The sequence below is a fragment of the Quercus suber genome, unplaced genomic scaffold (genome assembly GCF_002906115.3).
Source record: "Quercus suber isolate HL8 unplaced genomic scaffold, Cork oak 2.0 scaffold_196, whole genome shotgun sequence".
Taxonomy (NCBI): domain Eukaryota; kingdom Viridiplantae; phylum Streptophyta; class Magnoliopsida; order Fagales; family Fagaceae; genus Quercus; species Quercus suber.
This window is the reverse complement of record NW_027069654.1, coordinates 731,620-755,995: the sequence shown is the minus strand read 5'-3', so window position 1 is coordinate 755,995 and position 24,376 is coordinate 731,620. Positions and strand designations below refer to the sequence as shown.

At 33.8% G+C, this 24,376-nt stretch overlaps 1 protein-coding gene, 1 long non-coding RNA gene and 1 other non-coding gene across 3 annotated transcripts; 1 reads left to right on the top strand and 2 right to left on the bottom strand.

Annotated features, from left to right (window-relative positions):
- Positions 1–3,993: 3,993 nt before the first annotated feature.
- Positions 3,994–5,123, bottom strand: LOC112038595 (uncharacterized). The gene is made up of 2 exons (XR_010631104.1): positions 4,754–5,123; positions 3,994–4,660 (listed from the first exon to the last, which is right to left on the bottom strand). It is a non-coding gene; the product is annotated as an uncharacterized LOC112038595 (transcript).
- Positions 5,124–15,296: 10,173 nt separating this feature from the next.
- Positions 15,297–18,247, top strand: LOC112038588 (uncharacterized). The gene is made up of 4 exons (XM_024071411.2): positions 15,297–15,865; positions 15,951–16,988; positions 17,486–17,566; positions 17,654–18,247. The coding sequence occupies exons 1-4, from the start codon at positions 15,566–15,568 to the stop codon at positions 17,918–17,920; spliced, it is 1,686 nt and encodes a 561-aa protein (XP_023927179.2). The 5' UTR covers positions 15,297–15,565; the 3' UTR covers positions 17,921–18,247.
- A 2,736-nt stretch (positions 18,248–20,983) lies between these two features.
- On the bottom strand, positions 20,984–22,601 carry LOC136069906 (uncharacterized). The gene is made up of 3 exons (XR_010631103.1): positions 22,268–22,601; positions 21,854–21,937; positions 20,984–21,419 (listed from the first exon to the last, which is right to left on the bottom strand). It is a non-coding gene; the product is annotated as an uncharacterized LOC136069906 (long non-coding RNA).
- Between the last annotated feature and the right edge of the window lie 1,775 nt (positions 22,602–24,376).

Sequence of the window (24,376 nt, the reverse complement as noted above, 5' to 3'; positions counted from 1 at the left end):
AAAATTCTTTTTATGAAAAAATTAAAAATAACTATAAAAAAAAAGTTAATCATTTTTTATTTTTCCATAAAAAAATTCTTAAATAATTTATTAACATATACTCTAAAAATATATATTAGTAAAATTCTTTCTTTATTCCATCCCTTTAACCTAACTCAACATTCAATCAAAACTTGCACACCACCTCTTGCTAATTTGTCTCATTACCTTTTGACATGTCTCACTCCTGGCCAAGAGACTACGATAGACTCGGAACTGTTAATGAGTTAATTGGGCCTCAATAATAATAATAATAAGGGCTTTAAAAGCCATCTTAGCACAACCTATATTTCTTCTCTCCATTCTATGGTTCTATCTAAAACAAAAGCCAAACAAGATTAAAAATCTATCAAGAAGGCTAGGGTAATATAAATGATGTATGACTCCATGTAGTGATGGAACCGGGGACATTTGTGTCTTGCGGGGAATAGGAGTTGATGTTAGAAGTAGTTGTTTTTAGCTAACAAGTGGTTAACTACTCCACGTATAAATTTGGGTTGTAAGAATGAAAAATGTTTATGGTTAGGGTTTATAGTTGTGAGTTGGAAGTAGTTTTTGGCTAACTAATGGTTAATTACCCCACGTACACATTTGGATTGTAAGAATGAAAAATGGTTATGGATAAGGTTTATAGTTGTGAGTTGTCATATCCATTCCAAATGAGAAGTATTATATACTTACGTCCACAGTACGTTCACAACATAGTTAATTACTCCGCGTATACATTTGGGTTGTAAGAATGAAAAATGGTTATGGATAGGGTTTAAACTACATGGTCATTATTTGGCTCATCCTTATCATTAACAAACATCAAGTTGTTGTAGGAAATTAATAACAATAAAGAAAATTAATTATAATAAATCTAAATGCAGTAGATTTAATTGTTGTACATTAACACTCTATTTGGATGGGGTGATTATTGGGAGATGGAAAATAGGGGAGACAAGAGTAAGAAAAAAACTGCATTTAGGGATATTTGGTTTAAAGGAGAAGAATAAGGTAATTTTGGTAAGGCCTAGGAGTTTTTTCCATGGGCCCACCGAAAAATGATAACTCCAAATCGGGGAAAAAAGGGAACAATTGCTTTAGACAAAAATGTGCTCACCCCAACGCTCCTTTTTTGGGTTTGTTTGTTTTTTTCATGATGACCTATGTTCCCTTTCTTTCTTTGTTTTGTTAATTTGTTTCTTTTTGTTTTTAGTTTTTTTTTTCTTATGTTACTTCATTCATTTTTTTTCCATCCGATGTTTTTTTTTTTTTTCCATCTAATTTGGGTTTTTATGTTTTTTTTTTTTTAAATGAAATGTTCATCCATACACAATTTTTTAATATTAATATAATGTGTTATTTTTTTAATCTAATAAGGACATGAGAGTAAATTTATACAAACTACATTTTCTATCTTCTCATTTTTCTTCTTAACCAAACAAAAGAGTTTTTTTTTTTTTAATCTAATAGGGGCATTAGAGTAAATTACTCATAATCACATGTAACTAACCCTAATTTCAAGAATGTATTTTGGTTTGTTGAAACTTGAGAGGCTTGATCCTGTGATATGCTTGTCGATTTTTGCACCCAAGATATTTCCCCTTTTTTTTTTCTTTTTCTATTAATCTCTTGTTTATTTAATGATCAAGATGATAGTTTTATCCTTACATTGTAAATTACCCTTGCCCTTGTTTTTTTATATATTAAATGATAGTTGTAAAATGGGATGTTTACACACCACCTTATAGCCCCATCAACCCAACTCACTGACTTCAACACCAGGAATTTTTTTAAAAAAAGATAATTATAATATATTGCCAACCCTGCTATTCAAACCATTTCCCCCCAGACCCCCATGCACTTTATGCATGGAAATGTGTCAATTCAGTTATAAAGCCCTTGGCCAAACACCACAAAGGATGAAGAACGGATGGGTGAAAACTCAAAATTGAGTACATGGAAAATGAGATAGAATATTGTAGGGGAAAAATGATTTAGGGTTGCTTTGTAAATTCTACGTTGAATTTTGAAAGTTAAAAAATGCCACCACTAATTTAATTTTTAATCGGGCTAATTACATTCCCTCCAAACTATAGAATCAAAGTCACTTGCTCCACTTAAATATAAAGTCAAGTAATGTTTTCCTTAAAAGTGACTATGACTTTTGAGTGGAATTTGTGGTGTTTTTTGTATTAGAATATATTTCCTCTCCCTTGCGTGTACTTGTTTCTCAAAAAAAGGAAAAAAAGAGAGAGAAGTAATGTTTCCCCTAATCATTTTATAATGGAAAATCCAATTTTCAATATCAGTTTAGGCCACCAAACTTTACAACTTATGCGTTTATTATTTTAGAAATATGATTTTTTTTTCCTATAAATCAAATGGATAAATTTATTTTCTAAATAAAAAAAAAAGGGAAAATTCTATATTTAAGAATATTTTAAAAAAAAATCTATATTTAACAAAAATATACACTAAGTTATACAATAAGTTATCTATTTTATTCAAACCATAGTGGTATTTGAATAACAAAATTACGATGAAATGAAGAGATAAAAAGGGCAAAAAGAATCCCCCCACCCCAAAACAATCTTATGCCAAGTTGCCATGGGAGGGTAGTGAGCCCAATTTATGTGTTGGTCGGGTTGTTATGATCTGGTACCTAGAAGCCCTGTAAAGTCACCATGGATGTGAGCGTTAATCACTTCTATATAGGGATGGCAATAGGGCGGGGTGGGTCCGAAGGATAAGGTCTTCGCTCCTGCTCCACATGGTCTTATCTTACTCCATCCCCATCCCGCCCCACCCCACCCCGCCTCACATGATGGGAAAAATTTTCTTGCCCCATTCCCGCCTTTAGGGCCTGCAAAGACCCGCCCCACCCCGTAAAACTTTACTTCTTGTTAATTTACCCACAACTATTACAATTGTTTTTAATAAAACATATTTCGTTAATAAAAATATACTTGAAATTACAAATAAATTTAACCCATCAAATCAATCTAATTTTTGGCAAAAATTGAATAATATTATTAAATTATTTAAAAAGACAATATCCCAACAAAAACAAAAATCTCATAATACAAAATTAATGATTCAATAGTATATAAATTTGTTTATAATAAAGACAAAAGAAAATGTTAAAATTGGTACCTTATTTCCAACCTTGCTAGAGAAAAAAAAAAAAAAGGAGGAAGAAAGCCTTGTTGGGTAGAATAAAATAAGTTAATGATATATTTGTTTAAATAGTAGGGTTTTAGGGTATGAAAAATTTACAATTTAACTCTTGTCAATGCAAGGCAAGGCATGTTGGGTCTAAAAATTTAAACCATCCTGCTCCGCCCTGTAATGCGGGCTAAAATCTTGCCCCATCCCCGCCCCACCACCTTTGCGGGTGGGAAAAACTTGCATGAGGCGAAACAGAGAGGGATAGGTCAAGTAGAATGGGGCAAAATTACCATCCCTACTTTTATAACACCAAGAGATAATCTCTTAGCGTAAACTCACTACATTTATGAATCAAAGTGATACTGCCATTTTATAATGATGACGATAGAATGTTTAGCAAAAAAAGATGATGATAGATTTATTATCAGAACTTAGCAAGCAATTAATTTAGTTTATATCAATAATGGGGGATATTGCTTGATTGTTACATTGGTATAGTTTTGAGGGTAAATGCAATTAAACCATTAGAATTCAAAAGAAATTAAGGACAAAGCCAAAATGTTATTTGGCTTACACCCTTCACTTGCTTCATTGAATTTTTTCCTGATTTTTTTTTTTTTTTGCTAGGTATTGTTTATGAGGGGCTCAAACCTTTGAGTTGAAGGTCACTAAGGAGACCGGGTACCACTTGGGCCAACAGGTCCGGTGAAATTTTTTTTTTTTTTTCCCTGATTAACACCGTATATTGTTTATAACATATATAACATATGATTAAATTAATGAACACAAATTTTCAACTTATTAAAATATGGCAAGTTGTTATAATGGATAACCACTTTTCCACGGGCCTCGCTCTCACTTCTTTTATTGCCATTAATGACAATTTACTTCATCAAGTTGTGAGACAGAAAAGAGGTCTTTTGATCATAAAAGCAACAAACAAATAAAGACAAAAAAGAAGTGGACAGTAGGACACAGTTCACACACACAACAATAATAATCTCGTGTTCATGCAAGGATGGAAGGCATGACCGGAGGACAAGGAGCCACCACCACCACGCCTTGCCCTCTTCGGCTCTCCTCTCCTCCTCTCTTCATCACTGCTTCTTTCTTCGGTGGTCTCCCTCTCCGCTTTCTTTCTTTCGGTTTCGAAGGCCTCCCACACTTCTTCAGCCAAACATCACAGTAGTAAGAGGCTTGATCGACAAAATCTCAGACCCATCATCACCTTCTTTTTCATGTTGTTATTTGCAGGCTCTTCATGTTTTCGTATCCTGAACATGTTGCAACTGCTGCTAGGAGCCAAAAAGATTTCATCTTTCTCAATCAGCTTGGTAAGATGGCAAGTGAGGAAACTCTCATGAGCCCATGGCAAGTCATGGTAGTTTGACTTAATGAAGGCTGATATTGATGCTTTGCTTGAACCTTCACCTTCATCCAATGCTTCAATAGCTTTGTGTATCATCTGCAACCAAACCCAACCCAAAAAAAAAATGAGAACTTTCAATATAAATTTGAAAAAAAAAAAAAAAACGATTTTTTTTTGTAATAGTTATACCTCTGAGTAAGGAGGGTGATCTGGGGTTTGAATACAGGAAAGATTTGGTGAAGGAGAGCTTCAATGGGCTTGGTTGCCTCCATTGACACTGGGTGTCCTCGTTTGGAGCTTGCTAGGTTGATAATGGTGTCTCTGAGCCTTTTCATGAGGATGGTGTGGGCATCTGTTTCTGGGTCATTTTGTTTATTGCTGCATTCCACTCCTTGCACCTGAGTGGCATTACCCCAATTGCACATTTTTTCAGGAATGGACAATGAGCTGAGCTCCTTGGTTTTGGGGTTTTAATGACCAGAGAGGCCTTTGAAGGTCCTATTTAGTTCCAGTCTGCTCTTGTAGCGTGGCAGTATGGTTTGCAGTCCACGTAAATGTGGCGGATTGATTGGTGGAGGGGTACGCTTTGTATTATATGACAAGTAGGGTCCACCTCAAACCAGCTTTTGAAATTTCGTTGTATGAAAAAATGGAATCTTTTTGGAAGGGTAAACCTTTTTTTTTTTTTTTTTTAATGTTTTTATTGAAATCCAAGAGAAGGGTTATTAAGAAATAAAACCAGTTGCATATAAGAATAAGCTAGTTTGTAAGGATAATATTACCAATATAATCATGTATCTGTGGGTAGCATCATAGAAATAGTTAGATATAAGAAAATCATATTAAAGTCGGATCAGAAATAAAATTTGAACAGTAAAATAGGTTGTCTTTATTTTATTTGAAATGAAACTAACCGTATTCTCCGGAAAAAGTTTTTAAAAAAAATTAAAAAAATAAAAACTAAAAACTAATCATATTTTGTTTGTAAGTGTTTCCCTAATCATAACTCTTTGCCAAATAAATAACGAACATGATCATAAAATAAAAATTAAAAAAAAAAAAGGGAATTGGTGATTTTTTTTTTTTTTTGTTTTGAAACGGGAACCATAAATTTCCATTCTAGAAATGAACTAAATCAAAGTATAAAGCTTTCAAAGCTAAAGGAGGAGAATCCTCAATTAATCCAGAATACATGAGCAGAAATATGCCTGGTATAACTGGTTAGAGAATGAGCCACAAAATTAGTCTATCTTCTCATACTATTCACCAAAAACTAAGTAAGATCCACGTACTAGCAAATTTTGGATGTCGAGAAGATCATGTCCATGCCAAGAACCATGAGGACTTTGGGTTGTTAGAGCATTAGCATCCACTTTCAACAAAAAATCTCATTTTACCATCTTAAAAACTACTTTATTTATTATACCAAGCTCTCTTTTTTACCACTTTATTTAAATATTTTTTTAATTATTTTTTCTCTCTCTCTCTCTCTCTCTCTCTCTCTTAAGCAACCAACAACCATAACCAATTAGCAACACTAGAAAAAACCCAACCACACCCACACTCATCAAACCGACCACCACCATTAATCACCACCACCACGACAACCCCCCCCCCCACACCACCACATTAGTCACAAACCCAACCACACCCACACTCATCAAACCCACCACCACATCAGTCACAAACTCAACCACACCCACACTTATCAAACTAACCACCACTAGAGAGGAAAAAAAAAAAAAAACCCAACACCACCCATGGCCAAAACATCACCAAAACCCATTAGCAAGCAAACCCAACACCACCCATACCCATAGCCAAAACCCATCATTGAGAAACCCATAACCCATGAACCATAAATCAACCCATCATGACCCACACCAGACTTGAGAGACCTACGAGCTAGAGGAGAGAGCCAGACTTGAGAGACCCATGATAGAGAGAAGACAAAGAGGTGTGGCTTGGTCAAGTGGCTTGCGGTGGGTTATGGTGGCCTGTGATAGTGGTCTGGCCATGGTGGCTTGGTGATGGTGTTCCACCATGGGTTTTGGGTTTGAAAAGGAGAAAGTATAACGAAAGAGAGAGAAGGAAGAAAGAGAAAATGAATTTATCACTTAGGGACTTTGTTACATTGGCGTTATCACCTTCAATCACGATATTCTTGAAGCCAACTTCAATAGAAAATTCTATCACTCTTCGGCAAGCTAGCAACTCAGCAACTTCAACATTATCCACTACTTGACAACCATAGATTGAAAAGGATGCCATGACTTATGATTGGCCATTTTGTATGACAACTCAATATCCGGTGAAAGCTAGGTCTAAAAATACTGTAGTATCCAAGTTAAGCTTTGTAGTGATCATTAGAAGGAAGCATCCATATAATAATAAAAACAAGTACACTAATAGATGAATGATAATGGAAAAAGTTTAGTTACAAAATTGGTTGTAGCATAAAGCTACTATCTTACTCAATAAAATAAACATTACTACATATTTTGAAAATCTAACCGTTGAATTGCATGTTCTTTATACTCTTAATACACATGTCAAATTTTGTGTCAATTAAATATTATTTACTGTATGATTTATAAATTTATATTTTATGCATAATTTTAAATTACAAAAACTTACAATTTAAATAATTTATTAATAACATAGCTATTGATATTTACTTTTCAAAAAAATTTGCAAGTATGGAGAATATAAGAAGAAGATGTAATCCAATGGTGGATTTGTCAAAATTCACCTTCAATAAAAAGATATTGATTACAACCAATTTTGTAACTAAATTTTGTCTAATGATAATAATGTGATCCCTAAATTACATGACCACGAACATTGTGTATGACCATGGATTTTTAATTAAAAAAAAACAAAAAAAAATGTTAAATAATAAATTTATGGAAACTTTTGGCAATAAAGTTTTAATTAGAGAAACTTGTTACTTATCTCAAAGTACCACTTCAAAAGGGCATAATTTATAATAAATTTAGTGATATAATTTAACCTAGAATAAATTTTTTAATAATCTTAATATAAGTCTTTATCAAACAAATTTTAGTGTAATTATAGAGCACTACATGAAAAAAGGGGTAAAATACAGTTAACAATTAACATTCTCTAGCTTTGAGCTAATATCAAGTCCAAAATATTTAAAAATTGACAAAATTATTATTATTCATTTTTCTCCTCTCTTTTACGCTGATTAAGAATCAATGGCATGTTTGGTAGACTGTAATAGGCATTGTAATGTAATAGTTATTCTTATAATTTAATTATTCTTTAGTTTGGTTATATTATTATTACAATGAATAGTCATTCATTATGAGTAGCTATTTTTCAAAATGAGGAATAATTATTCATCTTTAAAAAGGTTGTATTAGCTATTCCTTAATAAGTGCAATAGTTTCAAAACTTAATATATTTCCAAATAAACAAACTTTCCATATAAATTTAACAAATATAAAAATAAAAAATAACATATATCTCTCTTAAATTTAAAAAATAACAATTTTTTAGAAGATATAATTGTATAAGTAAGATATTTCCTAAAATAAATCTTAAATTTGATTCTAATAATATAACTCACAACTAAACTTATGAATATATTTAATTATTACATTACAACATATTTTATTCATAGTAATAAAGATTACAATTTATGTCATAATTTTCATTCAGCGTACCAAATGCATCCCAAGTTAATTAATTTTAAAATGTGTTGAAGTGCGCTTGTATCAGCTCAAGTTGTAAGATGTTAATTGTATTTTACCCATATATATATATATTTTAAGTAAATATAAAAATTTAATGAAAATTTAAGCTTACATGTCATGCCTACGCATGGCATGTTATTCAATGGAAGTGCCTTCTACGTTGTAGGTTATGCCTTAGCCTACAACGTAGAAGACACTTCCATTGAATAACATGCCATGCGTAGGCATGACATGTAAGCTTAAATCTTCATTAAATTTTTATATTTACTTAAAAAAAAAAAGGACTAATATATAGCTATGGCCCTACAACTCATCGATATTTTGATTTGGTCCATGACTCCATGTTCTTTTAATTGCATTTAATGTTACTTGCTAACCTTTTGTATTGTTCTAGTTATATAGCTCTGTTCAAATTTATTTTGGTTAGGGTCAACGGAACCTTATCTTGGATGACATGACGCTCTTTTAATCCGACAACTCTTTTTTGGGGGGGGGGGGGGGGAGTGTGTGTTTGAAAAGTAATGAAAATTATAAATTATTTCACTATTAAGTTTATTTTTGCTATTATTTATGGGTCATATTACACTTTTTGGTACTAATTATAGGCTTCATTGTACTATTTTAACTAACTTTTACCTTTATATACAGTACTTTTAGTAATAAGTTTTTAGTTTCAGCAAAATAAGCAGTAGTAAAAGAGAGTGCATTAAATTAAATAGGAGGATACGTGGGAGCCAAAAAGGGCAAAGATTGATTAGGGTTTAGAGACCTACACACTTCCACTACATGCCATTATTAGCAAAGCATGCAGGGAGCATTACAGTTTAGTTTCGTTTTTTTTTTTTTTTTTTTTTTTTTGGGGAAAACACAGTTTGTTTATATAAGAGGGATGTGAGTGAATGAAATGAATAGAGTTTTTTTTTTTTTTTTTTTTTTCTTCTAAGAATATTCTTTTCATTTCCTTGATTGGAATGATTCTTTTCCATCTTAACCCCAATTTTCAATTTCTCAAAAAATGAGAGGAATTGGAAGGAATGAAAGTCTCCATAATACCCTTTTTTGTTTTTTAAATGATTATACTCCTACTAATTTTTTTCCCACTTATTTCCCTTTTAAGGCTTTAATAACTCCCACACAATATTAGAGCAACCACATCAGTATGTGCAAAAAAATTTCCATTTTGCACAACTAAAACCTATTTTTTCTATTTTACACACCTATTTTTACAAAATACCCACATCAATTTGTCTATTATACACGTTTATTCAAATAAAATATTAATTTCTTTAACCCAACACAACTCACACAACCACCATCATCAGCCACCATCTCTCTAAAGATCGACACCTTTGGCCTCCCACCATGCAACAAGATCGACGTCGGAATCCACACAAGCCAATCACACCAGAATCCCAAAGAAAACCAGTAAAAAAAAAAAAAAAAGATTGATGAGGCGAAAAAAGATGGATCAAGCTCAACCAAAAATGGATCAAAACCCATGGATTCTAGGCGACAAACCCGTCGGAGAACTTCGTTCGTGTTGTAGGTGACAGACTCATTCGGTGACTCGGCTTGCTCGACCTCATTCTCATCGATGGCAGTGGTGATCAGCGGAAGCTAGAGGAAGAAAGATTGATGACATGAGAGAAAGAGAGAGCTGTGTTGTGCGCCTGAGAGAGAGGGAGGTGAGAGTTAGGTAGAGAGGAGAGAGAAAAAATTATTAAGATATTAAATACACATGCTACAGTAACTGTGTAAAGTTGCATAGTTACTATCGTAACGTGCATTTATACACAAGTTTACACCCACTGATGTAGGTGTTTTTTTGCTCAAAATGTGTAAAATTAGTGACTTTTTTCCATTTTGCACATTTATGCACATACTGATGGGGATGCTCTATCCATCTCATTTCGTTATTTTCAAACATCCAAACAATAATGAGATCAATTTTTATTTTGAAGAGATAATGAGATTAATATTTAATTAATTTCCTTTTCATTCCATTCCTTTTTTTTTTTTTTTTTTCCTTTTTCTATTTCGTTCCTCTCCTTTCTTCAGGGCATTAACATCGTTATCAATAGAGTTTTAGTCCAATCTAAGCTACCTTTTCCTATTTTAGCTAAATCTGCTATTCATATACACCTACATCAACCTTTCTACTCAATCTCCATTCTATGTTTATGAACAATACCCACATTGAGTCCTAATATCTAAATATGTTCCTAATTGCTCATTTATGAAACCCCAATTAAACTATATATGCATCATCTTTAATTTGGAGGATCATATTAAAAGCATGCTCATAGTGAAGATCTAGAAAGATAAATAGTTGCCTATGCCATCTGTCCATATATAATGTACGTTCACCCATCACAAATAAGAAGCTACGGTGAGCTAACTCATAGACAAAGAGACAAAGGCGGTGGAACCAAGGAAGTCAATCTCGTACCGGAGGCTGTACCGGTTTGATCAGTGGAACGATATATTTCGGTACTGGTCAATACCGGTATACCGTTTCAGGTTTACCGCTATTTTTTATATTTATAAATAAATAAATAAATAAATATATATATATATATTATAACAAAAATAAAAGTTTATCATAAAACATTACCTCAATTCATAACAAATTTTAAATAAATAAATAAATATATATATATATATATATATTATAACAAAAATAAAAGTTTATCATAAAACATTACCTCAATTCATAACAAATTATTCATGGTTTTAGACTTTAGCTTACTAAGAAAACAAATGATACTAATAAGTTAATGTAAGTAAATTACCATTTTGCCCTTACAAATATTCAAAAATTTGAAAACTAAAAAGAAAAAAGAAAAGAAAAGAAGAAGCTTATTTCTGTACTAGCCGGTACGCTTGGTATTGGCTGAAATCCTCGAAATTGGCTGGTATGCCCGGTACATAGTCGGTACAACCGATATTTATATCAGTTTGAAATGTTGACGTTTTAGTATCGGTGCACCTATCGGTATGGTACATACTGATGGTACCGGCTGGTACGGTACGATATCGACCACATTGGGTGGAACCGAATTTTGATCAAAGCTACATTCTTATCTTAGGAGCCTAAAGAAATTTTAAAAAAATACCAATAAGTTAAAGGTTCTCGAGAGACAAATCAATATATATCGGTACATGTTAGGGATTATGAAGTAAACAATGAAAGAAAACAAGAAAATTTAAAAGCTTAGAGTCACGAATGAATTCTCTATCATTAAGACAATACTCCCCCCACCCCATACAATAGTTTTCTATAGGGTTACTAGAAAATATGTCTCCATGATACAACCAAGCCATAATTCTACAAGTAACAATCTTGTAGAATTATATGAATTTGTCAAATGGTGTAAAAATGTGTAATATATATTACCGATATTTATATACAATGATGAACGGTCCATGAAAAAACACCTCTTGAAAGTCACTTCGGTAAATACAAGCCTTAAATTTTGCACCTTGGTTGTTACTAGCCTTTTGAGAAAAAAAAATATTGCCTCTTTTTTTAATTTATTTATAGAATTCTACAAAATATGAGCATTATGTAACTGTCTCGCTCGAGTGAGATTTATGATCTCACTCAAGCGAATGTTAGGAAAGTATCAAGTGAGCATCCGCCTGACCTCACTTGTATCCACTCATCCTTGCTTGTACACCACTCCCCCTTTGCTCGATGTTGCTCGAGTGGGCTCGAGTAAGTGTTGAATCAAACTTTCTGTTTGCTAATTGAAGCACTCATTTGCTATTGATGCACTTTGTTAGCCAATCACATTGTGGCCTTGGTCGAGCGGGCCTAGGCTCATTTAAGAAAGCCACTTAAACTTTGTATTTTAATTTAATTTTTTCTCTATCCTTTTATTCAAAAATATTACAACCTACACTTGTATACACCAATATATACACAACCAACGCATGTAGGTTCACTATTAGATGAGCATACAACATATCCAGGTAGGAAAAACATTTAACAAAAAAGTGATATGCTCGGATGGAGACAATATACAAGCAATATAAAAGTCCATTTAGGGTATATAAGAAAGAGAATATGGTTCCTGAGTAGCAGTGGCGGAGCCAAGATTTCAGTTGAAGGGGGGTAAGATTAAAAAATAAAAAAAGAGCCTAAAACTATTAATCGAAATTAATAATAAAATTATAAACAACAATAATTGTCATACAAAATCTATTAAAATTTAAATAATTGTAAAATAACTAAACAATCGTAAAACATTCCTGACGATCAATCATCAAAGTAAGAGATTAATCTATATACATCAAGTTTAGACATTTAATTTGATTCCTCAAAATAAATTGAGAAAATAAATTTCAACTTTTCTTTCTCTATTCTTCTAATTATTTAAAATTTAGATTTATGATAAAAATCAAATTTTGAAACAATGAAAATGCAAGAAACGAAGGAGAAGTAAATAATGGATACTTTATTGCTTTAGTGCCATACAAGATATTATTATTATTATTATTACTATTTTGTGTAAAGTTTGAGTTCCACGTGGTTAAACTAAATTGAAAGGAAAGAAATTTGAATAAGTAAAAAGAAAAAGGATTGAAATTGCCAAATTGGTCAAAAGTCTAAACATGTTTGGTGGCAGTGGCATTTATTTTGTGTCGGGCTCATTGTTTAAAGTGGGAGGAGTTGTTTGAGTAATACAACAAAATCTCAAAATTTTTTGACAATAAATTAAAATATCAGTATATCATTGGTCAAAATAAAAATAAAATATATCTATTTTGAGATGCATCTCAACTAAAAATAAGAGTTTTGTAAAAATATTGTGAAAATTTGTTGCATTTTTAAACTTTCTCAAATAAAAATGTGTATTTTATTTATTTATTTATTCCATATTAGGGGTATGGCTTGCTTTATAGAAAAATATGAGGACTTTTTTGGGAGGAGACAGGAGGGGCAGGTGCCCCCCCTCGACCCCCTCTAGCTCCGCCCTTGCTGAGTAGGGGCATCTTTACTTGGAGCTTAGGGTGTTCATTTACACCCTGACTTGCAAAAAAGATAATAATTTATATACACAATTATTTTAAAACTAACTAATTTTTCTACCTAAAAAAATATATTTAACACTCTCACTTTAGAATTCAAAGAATTTGGGTTTTTTTTTTTTTTAAATTTTATTTTAAAATATTGATCCTCCAAACATAAACCTTAACTCTTTTAACAAAAAATTAAAATAAAAAACCCAAATAAAAATAATAAATATTAGCTCAAATAACAACAAAAATAGTTTAGACAACAATAAGATTATATCAAACAACAACAAATGAACAAAATATTTAACAAAAAGTCCGTTCAAAAACAAAAAATAAAAATCTCTAATAATTTAGATTCGTAACTTGTCCAACCCATTTCATAAAAATAATTTCTAATTTCATTTTTCTTAAAAATATAGTATTAAGAGAGATATTGTGGCTGTGAGTTCTCTTCTTCGTTGCCAATAACTTTACTCTTTTTGGCTTTGTAGTTGCAACATCTCTATTCGCCTTGGCTTGCAATCGCAGTAGGTATTATTCATCGCTTACTGCCTCTCTCTCTCTCTCTCTCTCACACACATACACTTTCTCCATTTTTCTTTTTTCTATCATCATTTTAGACTCTCTCTCACTTTATTACTCTCATATAGTATTTTAAATTTTCACTTTATCTCTTGTCAATTCTTTTTTAATTTGTTTTTTTTTTAATATAAAGAAATTGTAAAATTTCATGTATTTGTAATTTACTTTTTTTGTGATATTGATATATTCAAATTCCTTTTTTATTAGATAAATTACCTTGGAAAAATTTCATAAAGCCGCCATTATTCTTAAGGCATAAGACATGAAAGAAAAGAAAAAATTGCGTCAGCTAGAGTAGTGACTTTTGTGTGAAATATTGGAATCCAAAGTGCAGTACTGGAATGTAACATCAAAGGTAGATGAATTGAGTTTGACAATAGCGGGCATATTATTTGACAATGTAAAACGTGTAAAAAAGATTTATCAATTTCACTTTGAAAAAAAAAAAATAGTCAATTTTACAGTTGAGATTTTATTTTTATTTTTATTTGTTAATTTTCCTATCTTACAACTCAATTTTTAACTTTTTGAAAATGAGATTATTTGAAAAGACTTTACCAAAAAAAGAAAAAAAGAAAAAAAAAAAAGAGAATAGTTTGAGAACACTTTCTTGTTTATCAGTGCCATGTGATTTAGGAAAAAGGCACTTAAGTGTTTTGAGTTAAGCCGGTACGAATCTTTATATTAGATTACTTCAGAATTATTTTTTTTATTCTTATTTGGTAAGTTTTGATAGATCAGAATTTATGTATCATTATTGATTTAGTAATGATTGGAGTCATAGAACTTCTTTGGTCTGGTGACACACCTTTGTTTTCTAATGTTTTTATTTATTTATTTGGGGACTTGGTTTTCTAATGTTTGAGTTTTGCCAATTTCACATAAACTTTTCAAATTGACTAGTAAGGTGAGAATCCAATCGGCAGGTGTTGCATTTATCTTTTTTTTTTATATAATAGAGAAATGTTGACGAATGCGGTAATGTCCTAAGACATTGGTTTATGAACTACTTTTAGAAATATTTTATTGAGAAAATAATAAAATAATAAATGTTATTAACATCTTTTTATATTTTTCATGAAATTTGTGTCAAAACTTCCCTATTATGGTTTATTAACAATTGCTCATTACCCTTTACAATATACCAAAACCACATCCACAAGAGAATAGTATTAAACTTGAAATAAAGCCCCAAGTGAAAAAGAACCAAACAGAAATTGGTCAAAATAAGGGAGCTGAAGTGCAAAAAAAACTTTAAGTAAGATAAATAAATAGTAATAAAAAAAGAAAAAAAGAGAAAAAAAACAAGAGAGAAAGACAGATGTAGACCACGTCATCGAAGAGTGAACCTCAACGGTTGGATTTAGTTCGAATCCCATCATATCCATCATTTGGCAGTAAAAGACACCACCGTTCCTTAATTTCTCTCTCTCTCTTTCCTTTCCCTTCCCAATTCCCCATTCACTCACTCACGATACCACCTCAGCACCTAACCCAATTTCTCTCTCGAAAATCAAAATCCCCTTTTTCTCTTTCTTTAAAAGAACCAAATAGAAATTGCAAATTACAAAAACCAAAAAAAAAAAAAAAAAGAAAGAAAGAAAGAAAAATTTAGAAATCCCCCTTTCCTCTCTTCTCTCTCTCCTCTTGTTCCGAGTAAATCTATCTCTCTCTCATGGAGCCGATACCTCAGGTTCCGTTTCCTCATCCTCATCCTCCGCCGCCGCCGCCTTCTGCCGCCTACGTCACCGCTCCCAACATGGTACCCGTGGCCCCCACGCCCACATCCGCCGTGGTCCCCACCATGATCACCGCCGAAGCTGCTGCTGCTCTCAACCACATAGCTCATGCTTCCGCACCCGCACCCGCACCCGCACCCGCTCCCCCAAATATCCCCCAAACCCTCAATCATAATCACACCGCTGCCGCCGCCGCTCCCCACAATCACAATCACAATCACCCTCCTTACGCTGAGGTACCGGACCACTCGATAACTCACTCCACACACTTCACACTTTAATTTTTTGGGTAATAAATTTTATTGTTTGTTTTTATTGTAGATGATATATGCAGCCATAGCAGCTCTGAAGGAGAGAAATGGGTCGAGTAGGCGAGCCATAGCGAAATACATAGAGCGAGTCTACTCGGACCTCCCACCCACTCACTCGGCCCTGTTGACTCACAATCTCAAGCGCTTGAAGAACACTGGTCATCTCGTCATGGTCAAGAAGTCTTACAAGCTCCCTAGATCTGATCCTGCAGCTGCTACTTCTACATCTCTTCCTTCTATTCCTGGGCCTCCCAAGGCCCAGGCCCAAGCCCAAGCCCAAGCCCGTCCCCGCGGCCGCCCTCCCAAGCCCAAGCTCGATACCAATAACACCACCGCTCCCATCTCTCATTCTCAGCCCATTCCTCAGCAGCAGCAGCAGCAGCCCAATGCGCAGCCCGTTTTGGTTGCTCTTGGGCTCGTCGACGAGCCCAACGTCAAGAGACGTCCCGGCCGTCCCCGGAAGTCTGGGCCGGAGGGGCAGCCTGGGCCTGGGCCCAACGTCAAGAAGGGAAGAGGCCGTCCTCCTGTGCCTCTTGGAATGAAGAACATGGCAAGGTTAGGTAAGAAGACTCCAGGGCGTCCTCCTAAGCCCAAGTCAGTGACGGGCGTATTGGGCCCTAATGGGCTTAAGAGAGGCCGTGGGCGCCCACCTAAGGCCCAGCTCAAGACTATGGTTATTCCTTTTGCTAATAATGTAGCAGCAGCAGCAGTACCACCACCAGTGGCAGTTGTTGCACCACCCAATGCTGCACCAAATGTAGGAGGAGGAGGAGGAGCTGGAGCAGCAGCCGCAGCAGCTGCAGCAGCAGCAGCAGCAAGTGGGAGGCCAAGGGGCAGGCCGAAGAAGGACGCCGCCGCACCCGGGACGGTGCATATGCCTGCTTATGGTTTTGGATTTGGGCTTGGTGGTGGTACTGCAGTCCTGCAGCAGCCCATTAAGCGGCGCGGCCGACCTGCTAAAGTTGGCCTTCCCATTGCCGGTAGGCCACAGAAGCTCAAGCCCAAGCCCAAGAACCGCACCGGAAGGCCCGTGGGTCGGCCTAAGAAGGTAATATGATTTTTTTTTGTTTTTTGTTTTGTTTTAGTTGACACAACACCTTATAATATTGTGGCACATAAGTTTTTGAGGTGAAGGAAAATATTACCATGTTAAAGGTTTAGAAGTATTCTATTTTATTTGTAATTTGTGTTCTATTTGAAATATTCTCCTTGCATGGCCAAAAATTGTAGTATACTAGTATATGTTTGAAGGGTATGAGAATTTTTTTTCTTATGGAGTATCATGTTGTTATATTGTACACAAGAAATTATGGAGAATAGAATGATGTAATTATGGAGAATGCAGTTTACAATGTGAGTTTATTTTAAGTTGTTCAAAGTGATTTTTGTTTAACTATTGCATCTTGTTAAACTATTAATTTTGTGAAGTTTATATGTGGAATTAGACTTGCAATTTGATTTATCTTTGTCTAAATTTAATTTTTGTGGTGGTGTTTATGTGTTGAATTTATTCTCATTTGGCCTTTTACCATTTTGAGAAAAAAGAATGCAGCGTTGGCCATGTATACAGCATCTGATACACAGCGGGTCGCCTATGAAGATATTAAGAGGAAACTGGAATATGTTGTAAGTTAGATTATTCTTATGGCCACCGGCAGTTTTATTTTATATTATAGTGAATTTGTATTTATGCTATGAATGTGTTATTTGCAGCAATCTAAGGTGAAGGAAGCTGTTGGTGTGCTAAAGCCTCAGATAACCAACGAAAGCGCAATCAGTGCAGTGGCGGCAATTCAAGAGTTAGAAGGGCTTGCAACAATGGACATTAGTGGACCGCTACTAATCGAGTCTCAACAGCCACCACCACAACTGCCACAACAGCTACCACAGCATCAGCAGGCACTTCTGCCACAACAGCTGCCACAGCCGCATCTGCCACAACAGCTGCCACAGGCACAATTGCCATTCCTCCATAATTAGTAAGAATCATGCTTAGTTAATCATGACCCTGTTTGCAAGGAAATCAAGATTGAACCTCCTAGTGAGAGGATCAATCAATATGTTGCTCTGAAGTGTGTTAACGTAGCACAAGAGGGAAATGATTTGTAAAGGGAATAGGATGTAGCAAAACTAATTTGTCATTGATGTTGGAGATGGACCATGTCCGTCAAGTTTGCTGTTTATTTAACTTCAGAATGACTGTGAATCGTTCTTTTTTATTTTTTTAGGTGGTACTGGTAAGTAACCATGAATCATATTGTCTCTTTGACTGATGACTTTAAATTCAATTTGATCACAATTGAACAACTTTGTGAATTACATGAAAATTAGCAGTTTAGAATCCTTTCAGATAGAACTTAAGGGTGAGGAAGAAATTGATATGACTTTTAGCAAATAAGCTTAGCTTGTTAAAGCCATTTTTTTTCCTCACCTTTAAGCAAATAAGCTACCAAAATATAAGCCAGTGAAACCTGTCTGCGTGCTGGGCCATTCATTGGTATATGATGAAGTTTTCTTCTGCCTTGAGTTGACGTGCATGATAAGAAAGAGATTATTGGTACTCAATATATTTTTTTAATTATGAAATTGATTTGATTATGAAGAGTTACTTGTATCTAGCCAAACTTGTGTTTGGTTGCACTTTTGGGATTTATCTTCTTACTAATGATGAAGTTGACTTTTGGTTGGGATTGGATAATTGAAATTATTATTCATTTGGCGATGGGAGAGATAATGAAGAAATTCCTTGCGTGGCTTTTGATAGTTTTAAGGGTTTTGTTTTTGTTTTTGTTTTTTTTTTTTTTTTTCCCTCTAGCGGGAAAAATGAAAATTAAAGCAGTCTGTTGGTATTATTGGTTTCAGGCTTTCAGCTGCAGGAGGGTTGCCTCTTTACTCAATTTTTCCTCTATCAGTGGTGGCTTATTTATTTATTTATCCATTGTATGAGATTTGAACACAGGTCTATTCTATTATTTAAAAGAGTTCAAATTTGGTAAGGGTAAGGATCGGTGTAAACCCCATGTTTTACTTTTATACTATCCAATAAAAGATTGCAATATTAGCTTTTTACTTAAAACTCAAATACATTTTACTACACTTAATAACATTTTAATAAACTTTTGGTTGGATTGGATTTTCAGATGGGTGTTATAATTGATTAGGTGTGATTGTGTCTATTTTTAAATATGTGATGATGATATGACATGTTGAGATTGAAAGTTGTAAAACTTGGGTTTAAGCCACATTTTTATAGAATTTAATCTCTATTTAAAACGGTAATGGTTGTTTTGGTACTTATAAAAGCAGCAAAACAAAGTGGTAGAGATTTGCTTGTTAATGTCAAATCTACAACCGATATGGGAGTAGATTGTATTTTGCAGGTTTAATGAAATCTGCATTAAACAAGTGGACTAGTGTTAATGAATTAATGAAATCTGCATTAATGCTAATGCTAATGCTAATGCTTTGAGTCCCACCCGCATTATATTTAGACCTATGACACCTGAGGTAGCTTAGGCATATAAAACTGAAACAATAATTTACAAAGCATGACAGAGAGTGAACCAATTAGCCCCGATGCTAAAATTGAACATTAATTTCAAAATTTTATTTTGGCATTTAAGCTTTACATTTCCAAGGAAGATGAGTTTGATTTTCGATAGCCTGCGTCACATACAAAATTTTACTCGAGAGGGTCAATCCATAATATACCGTGACCACCAATACATGGTGAATCACAAAAGCAAACTAAATAGAACAGAGTTTTAAATAAAATAAAATAAACCTCTCTATTGATGAGCCACACCCCTCTACTGACCCCGCCTATTAATGCCTTGGAAATTGTCGTTTATCATCTCCACCTCTTTGTCTTCCTTAAGGGTTGCTCTCACAGTCACAGAAACCATGTCAACCTCCTCCAACTTTTCACATTTTCCTCCGAGAAAGTCTAGGAACACATAGTCTTGTGCCACAATAGAAACCAGTATCTGGTTTCTTTATTTCTCAACCTCTTGTGGAACATACCACAAGTGCCTAGAGCTCACTGTCTAATACTCATATAAAAGTTCATAGATGATGAGATATTATTGTGACACTTAGATGAGGCATTTGAGCACTGTGTTGATCTAGGGTCCTTTTTTTTTTTTTTAATGATTAGATATTTTCTCGTGCATCTGTTTGGTTGGATTTTCTCCTATATCAACCTAATCGCATAGTTGAGGGCTTAGAGGATTCAAATGGAAGCTCTATCTAAAAATCCATTGTCATTCTATATGAACATACTAAAATTAGGTGTTAAAAGATTTAATAAAAATACGACACATCTTTTCACAGTGTACTTAGCAGTCCCTCAAGGATTAAAGCAAATACAGATTTCCAAATGGTCACTCTCTAATTGAACCTAATTGAGAGGATCATTTCCCAGGAATTAGTACTGGATATAAAGCTAACCAAACGCTCTAATTGAACCAGCTAGGTGATACTTATTTGGAACCAAATTGCTCCAGACACCTAAATTCAAGAAAGGCCCTTAAATTTTATATTTCTAGAACATTCCCATCACCCCTAAAATTGTTGTCAACAATATATACTCATATGTTGACAATGCTTGATAGATACAGGTTCTCGTGTACCGAGGAGAAAAGCTTTTACCTGCAGATCATGGTGGTGGACTTCAAACATGTCTTTCATAGAGTGAGAGTTATATGCATCTTTAGCAGACTAATAGGTAGATCTGTATGCATTTTTAGCAGACTAATTCAAATAATAGTTACTGGCCATCAACTTCTGCAATAACCCAAATACTCTAATCTAAATCCTGCAGTTTATTATAGAAAAGATATTGACCATAATATATGGAACCAGGAAAGTACCAGGTGAGACTGCACATTAGCCAACTTCTTTTGATCAAATTCATACTCTTTAACAGGGACTTTTGCTGCCTGAAAGTACACTATACTACTTGACATGCAGTGCACAGAAATAGCTTATGTGACAGAGCAATTTTCTATCAAATAATTGCTATTGACAACGTTAAAGAACCTTGGATTTCAAATGAAATAGTACATGATTTCAAATACTAATTGAGAAAGTAAATGGAACTAAGAATATTTCTACATCTAATCAATACATCGCTAATCAAAGCAGAAGCTTTTTCAGAAAAATAAACTGCATGCTAGATGTAGAAATTGACTAATAGATAACAGCATGTCTTTAGCAGCAATGTCCTAGCATCAGACCCACAATCCTAAGTTCAAGTGGTGGGAAATTGAAATCCATGAATCAGCTGACAGAGTGTATAAGTGTGTGTATTGGTAAGTTCCACAAGCATCTAGTGGATCTTGAACCCACAATCTCACCCTCCACTCATTCTTGTGGGTGGAGAAGTGTCATCAGGGCCAAAGCTCAGTGAAACCAATAATTGAGACAGTTCTTTCAATCAGTACATCAATTTTAAGGCAGCAAAGTTCTCAACCAAGACCTGGGATGAACAACCTAGTTATTGCAACTACAAGAACCCAGGCATTTGATCAACTTGCTTTGGAAGTAAAGCTAAGTTGCATTAAAATATGCATGTCTGCTCAGTCAAGTAATATAACCTTCTTTAGAACAAATATATGTACAAGTTTTACTTTCCATTCATTGGGATCTTGGGAAGTACCAAATGGAGGGAAAGAAAAACAATCTAAAACAGCTTAGAAATGCTAGGGAAACAAAGTCAGTTTTTCATTATTATCCCTTTGTTTTCCCCCCTCCCCCCCTCCTTTTTCCTCTGAACCAAACACAACCTGGCCATACTGTTAGTTTTGGTGAAAACTTGACATAGCCTTAAACTTTCATACCATGTTTACTCCCATATGTTAACTGCCTTAATTGACTATAATAAAAAATAAACATGATTACCATATAGCTTACCTTTGGTAGGAGCTTAATAATCTGCTTCATTTCTTCCTCAAAGTTTGCTTACAATATCCTGACAGCTTCATCAATCATTGGTCACTGTGAGTTCGAGTTTAAAAAGAAAAAAACAATTAGAACATATATAGATAAAATGCATGGAATAACTAGCTTTAACTTGAGAAAAAAAGAAAACATTATTCAATATATTTTCTCCCCATTCCCATCCCTAGACTCAAGGAAACTTAGCCAAACTAAGGAAACAATATGGACTTCAAATACATCGATGCCAGATGTATACATTAAATATAAATTATAAGGTAAATGATCTAATCAATTAAATGTAAATTATAAGTTAAATAATCTAATGAATAAACTACATGCCAGATTTATCTGAGGCAAATGTAATAAAACACAGGAGCGAACTCAAACCTAAGCAAGTGACTAGTCAAAATTCAACTTGAAATCCACCAGAAAACAGCCCATTGCCATCACTTGTTGCAATACTGAGACATGAGAACTAGCAAGTAACCAGTGTGTAGTTGTTAGGCAAATATCAAATATATAAGCAGTGTCTATCCATATCATCTCTTCTTTCTTGGTAGTTGTCACTAAATCATGCAATCCAACAAGGGCTAATTTCGTAGTGTTGCATCTTTGTGAAAGCTGCTTCAAAGAAATGCTGTATAAAGCAGCTGTGGCATTTTTACCAAAATATTGTTTGATAAATGATTTGCCGAAGCAGCTATATACATTCGAAATGCTTTGATGGGTTTTGGTAAATATTCTTATAGAAGTGCTGTAAACATTTGAAATTACCAAAATGGATATCATGGTATGATTTTGAGAGGAAAAAAAAATTAGAATTTTGAAAAGAAAAAAAAATGATTAGGATATTTTTGACAAAAATACTTTACCAAATGAGCTCTAATGAGAAATCACCTCTAACAACTTTCTCTTAAACAACTAATAAAGCAAAGCAAGTCACATGGCTATTATTAAGCGGATCATGTGACCAGAGAGTAATTTTAGGACCATAACTAATTCCACGCCTATTTTTATAACTATCATATATGACAAACTATGACGGACTATCTTGCACTTTTACATAGATTCACCACTTGTTTTCTACCAATCACAATAAGTCACATCGTATGATTGTGAAAATGGGTATTGAACCAGAATTGGTTTTATTTGAAGTGACATGTAGATGTAGTGTGTTGGAGGAACTTGAAAACTCTATCCAAAATATTAATAGTAACAAAAAAAATAATGTTAAAGAATTGGGTGTGCAATACAATAAAGTTTTAAGAAATTAATCCCATGTTATCTTGAAGATGGTCAGGCAGTCGACTAGGTGTTGCCACTAATAAATTAACTCCTTTGACAATATGGTCTGCTTCACTTCTTCTAGGTGAACCACCAATAACCAAACCAAGGGTCTGAGAATAGTAGTTGGGTCTGTATTGCTAGCTCCCTTGTTGAGCATATAATGATAACTCCAGTTCCATTATGAGGAGTAAAACAAATGTGGTGTAACAACTCCATAGCTGGTATTAGAATAGCAAGAATTTGCAAACCCACAGTGGTGGAATTGGTCTAGTTTGAATCTGCATTTTGAGGCTCTGGCGTAGCAGCTGTATGCTTCATAGGTCTATTGCTCTTGCGCTTCTACTTCTTCTTCTTCTTCATAGTTGATCTGCCATGGTGACTGATTCCAGGAGTTTTGAGTTAGGAGTAGACACAAAGATTTCTCATGTGGGCTTATGCCACGTACATGTACAAAAATATAAAATAATTGGCCGACAATATTTGGGCTTCGGAAAACTAGGCCTTACTAGAAGTTAAATTGTATTTTTACTACTGGTACATAAGATTTTGATACTATCTTATTATTCGTATTTTTTCTATTTTTTGAGAGTTACTATTATTTTCACAATTCAATAATTGAGCTATGGAAGAAAGTGTACTATTTTACTTTGGAAAAAGTTAATGAATACTCTAAGGACATTGGTTTATAAATTATTTTTAAAAAATTTTACTGGAAAATAAAAAATTAATTGACTTTTTTGAACTTTTTTATATTTTTCATAAAAGTTGTATTAAAAATTTCTAAAAATGATCTATTAACAATTGTTTTAAGAGCACTTGTTAACATAATCCTTTTACTTAAATAGAGTTAGTTTTCTTGAATAATAAAATTTCTTATTTGATAATTTCCAAGCAAGCCTAGGAAATATAGGTTCCACCATTTAGCTCAATACTTAAGTTTCTTGCAATTGAATAAGTGACCTGGTTCAACTAAAAATAAACTAATTAATGTTTTAGCTTAATAATAAAAAAAAATAATCATTATTGAGAGGATGCTATATATTTAAATCATATTGTATCTATAAAAGAAAAGGCATAAATACTTGTGAGTGGACAAAGTTCGGCCCACGTTGAGCTCAGGCCAAGGACCACTTTGGACTAAATCAGGATTCTAAGTTAGGGGGGCCAAAGCATAAACCAAAAAAAAAAAAATTTCTATTGTGTCAAAAA

Excerpts from the sequence above, each read along its gene's own strand:
- LOC112038588 (XM_024071411.2), top strand. The coding sequence starts at position 15,566 with ATGGAGCCGATACCTCAGGTTCCGTTTCCTCATCCTCATCCTCCGCCG. Across the intron at positions 15,866-15,950 it reads ATCACCCTCCTTACGCTGAG|ATGATATATGCAGCCATAGC; the intron begins GTACCGGACCAC and ends TTTTTATTGTAG. Across the intron at positions 17,567-17,653 it reads AGAGGAAACTGGAATATGTT|CAATCTAAGGTGAAGGAAGC; the intron begins GTAAGTTAGATT and ends TGTTATTTGCAG.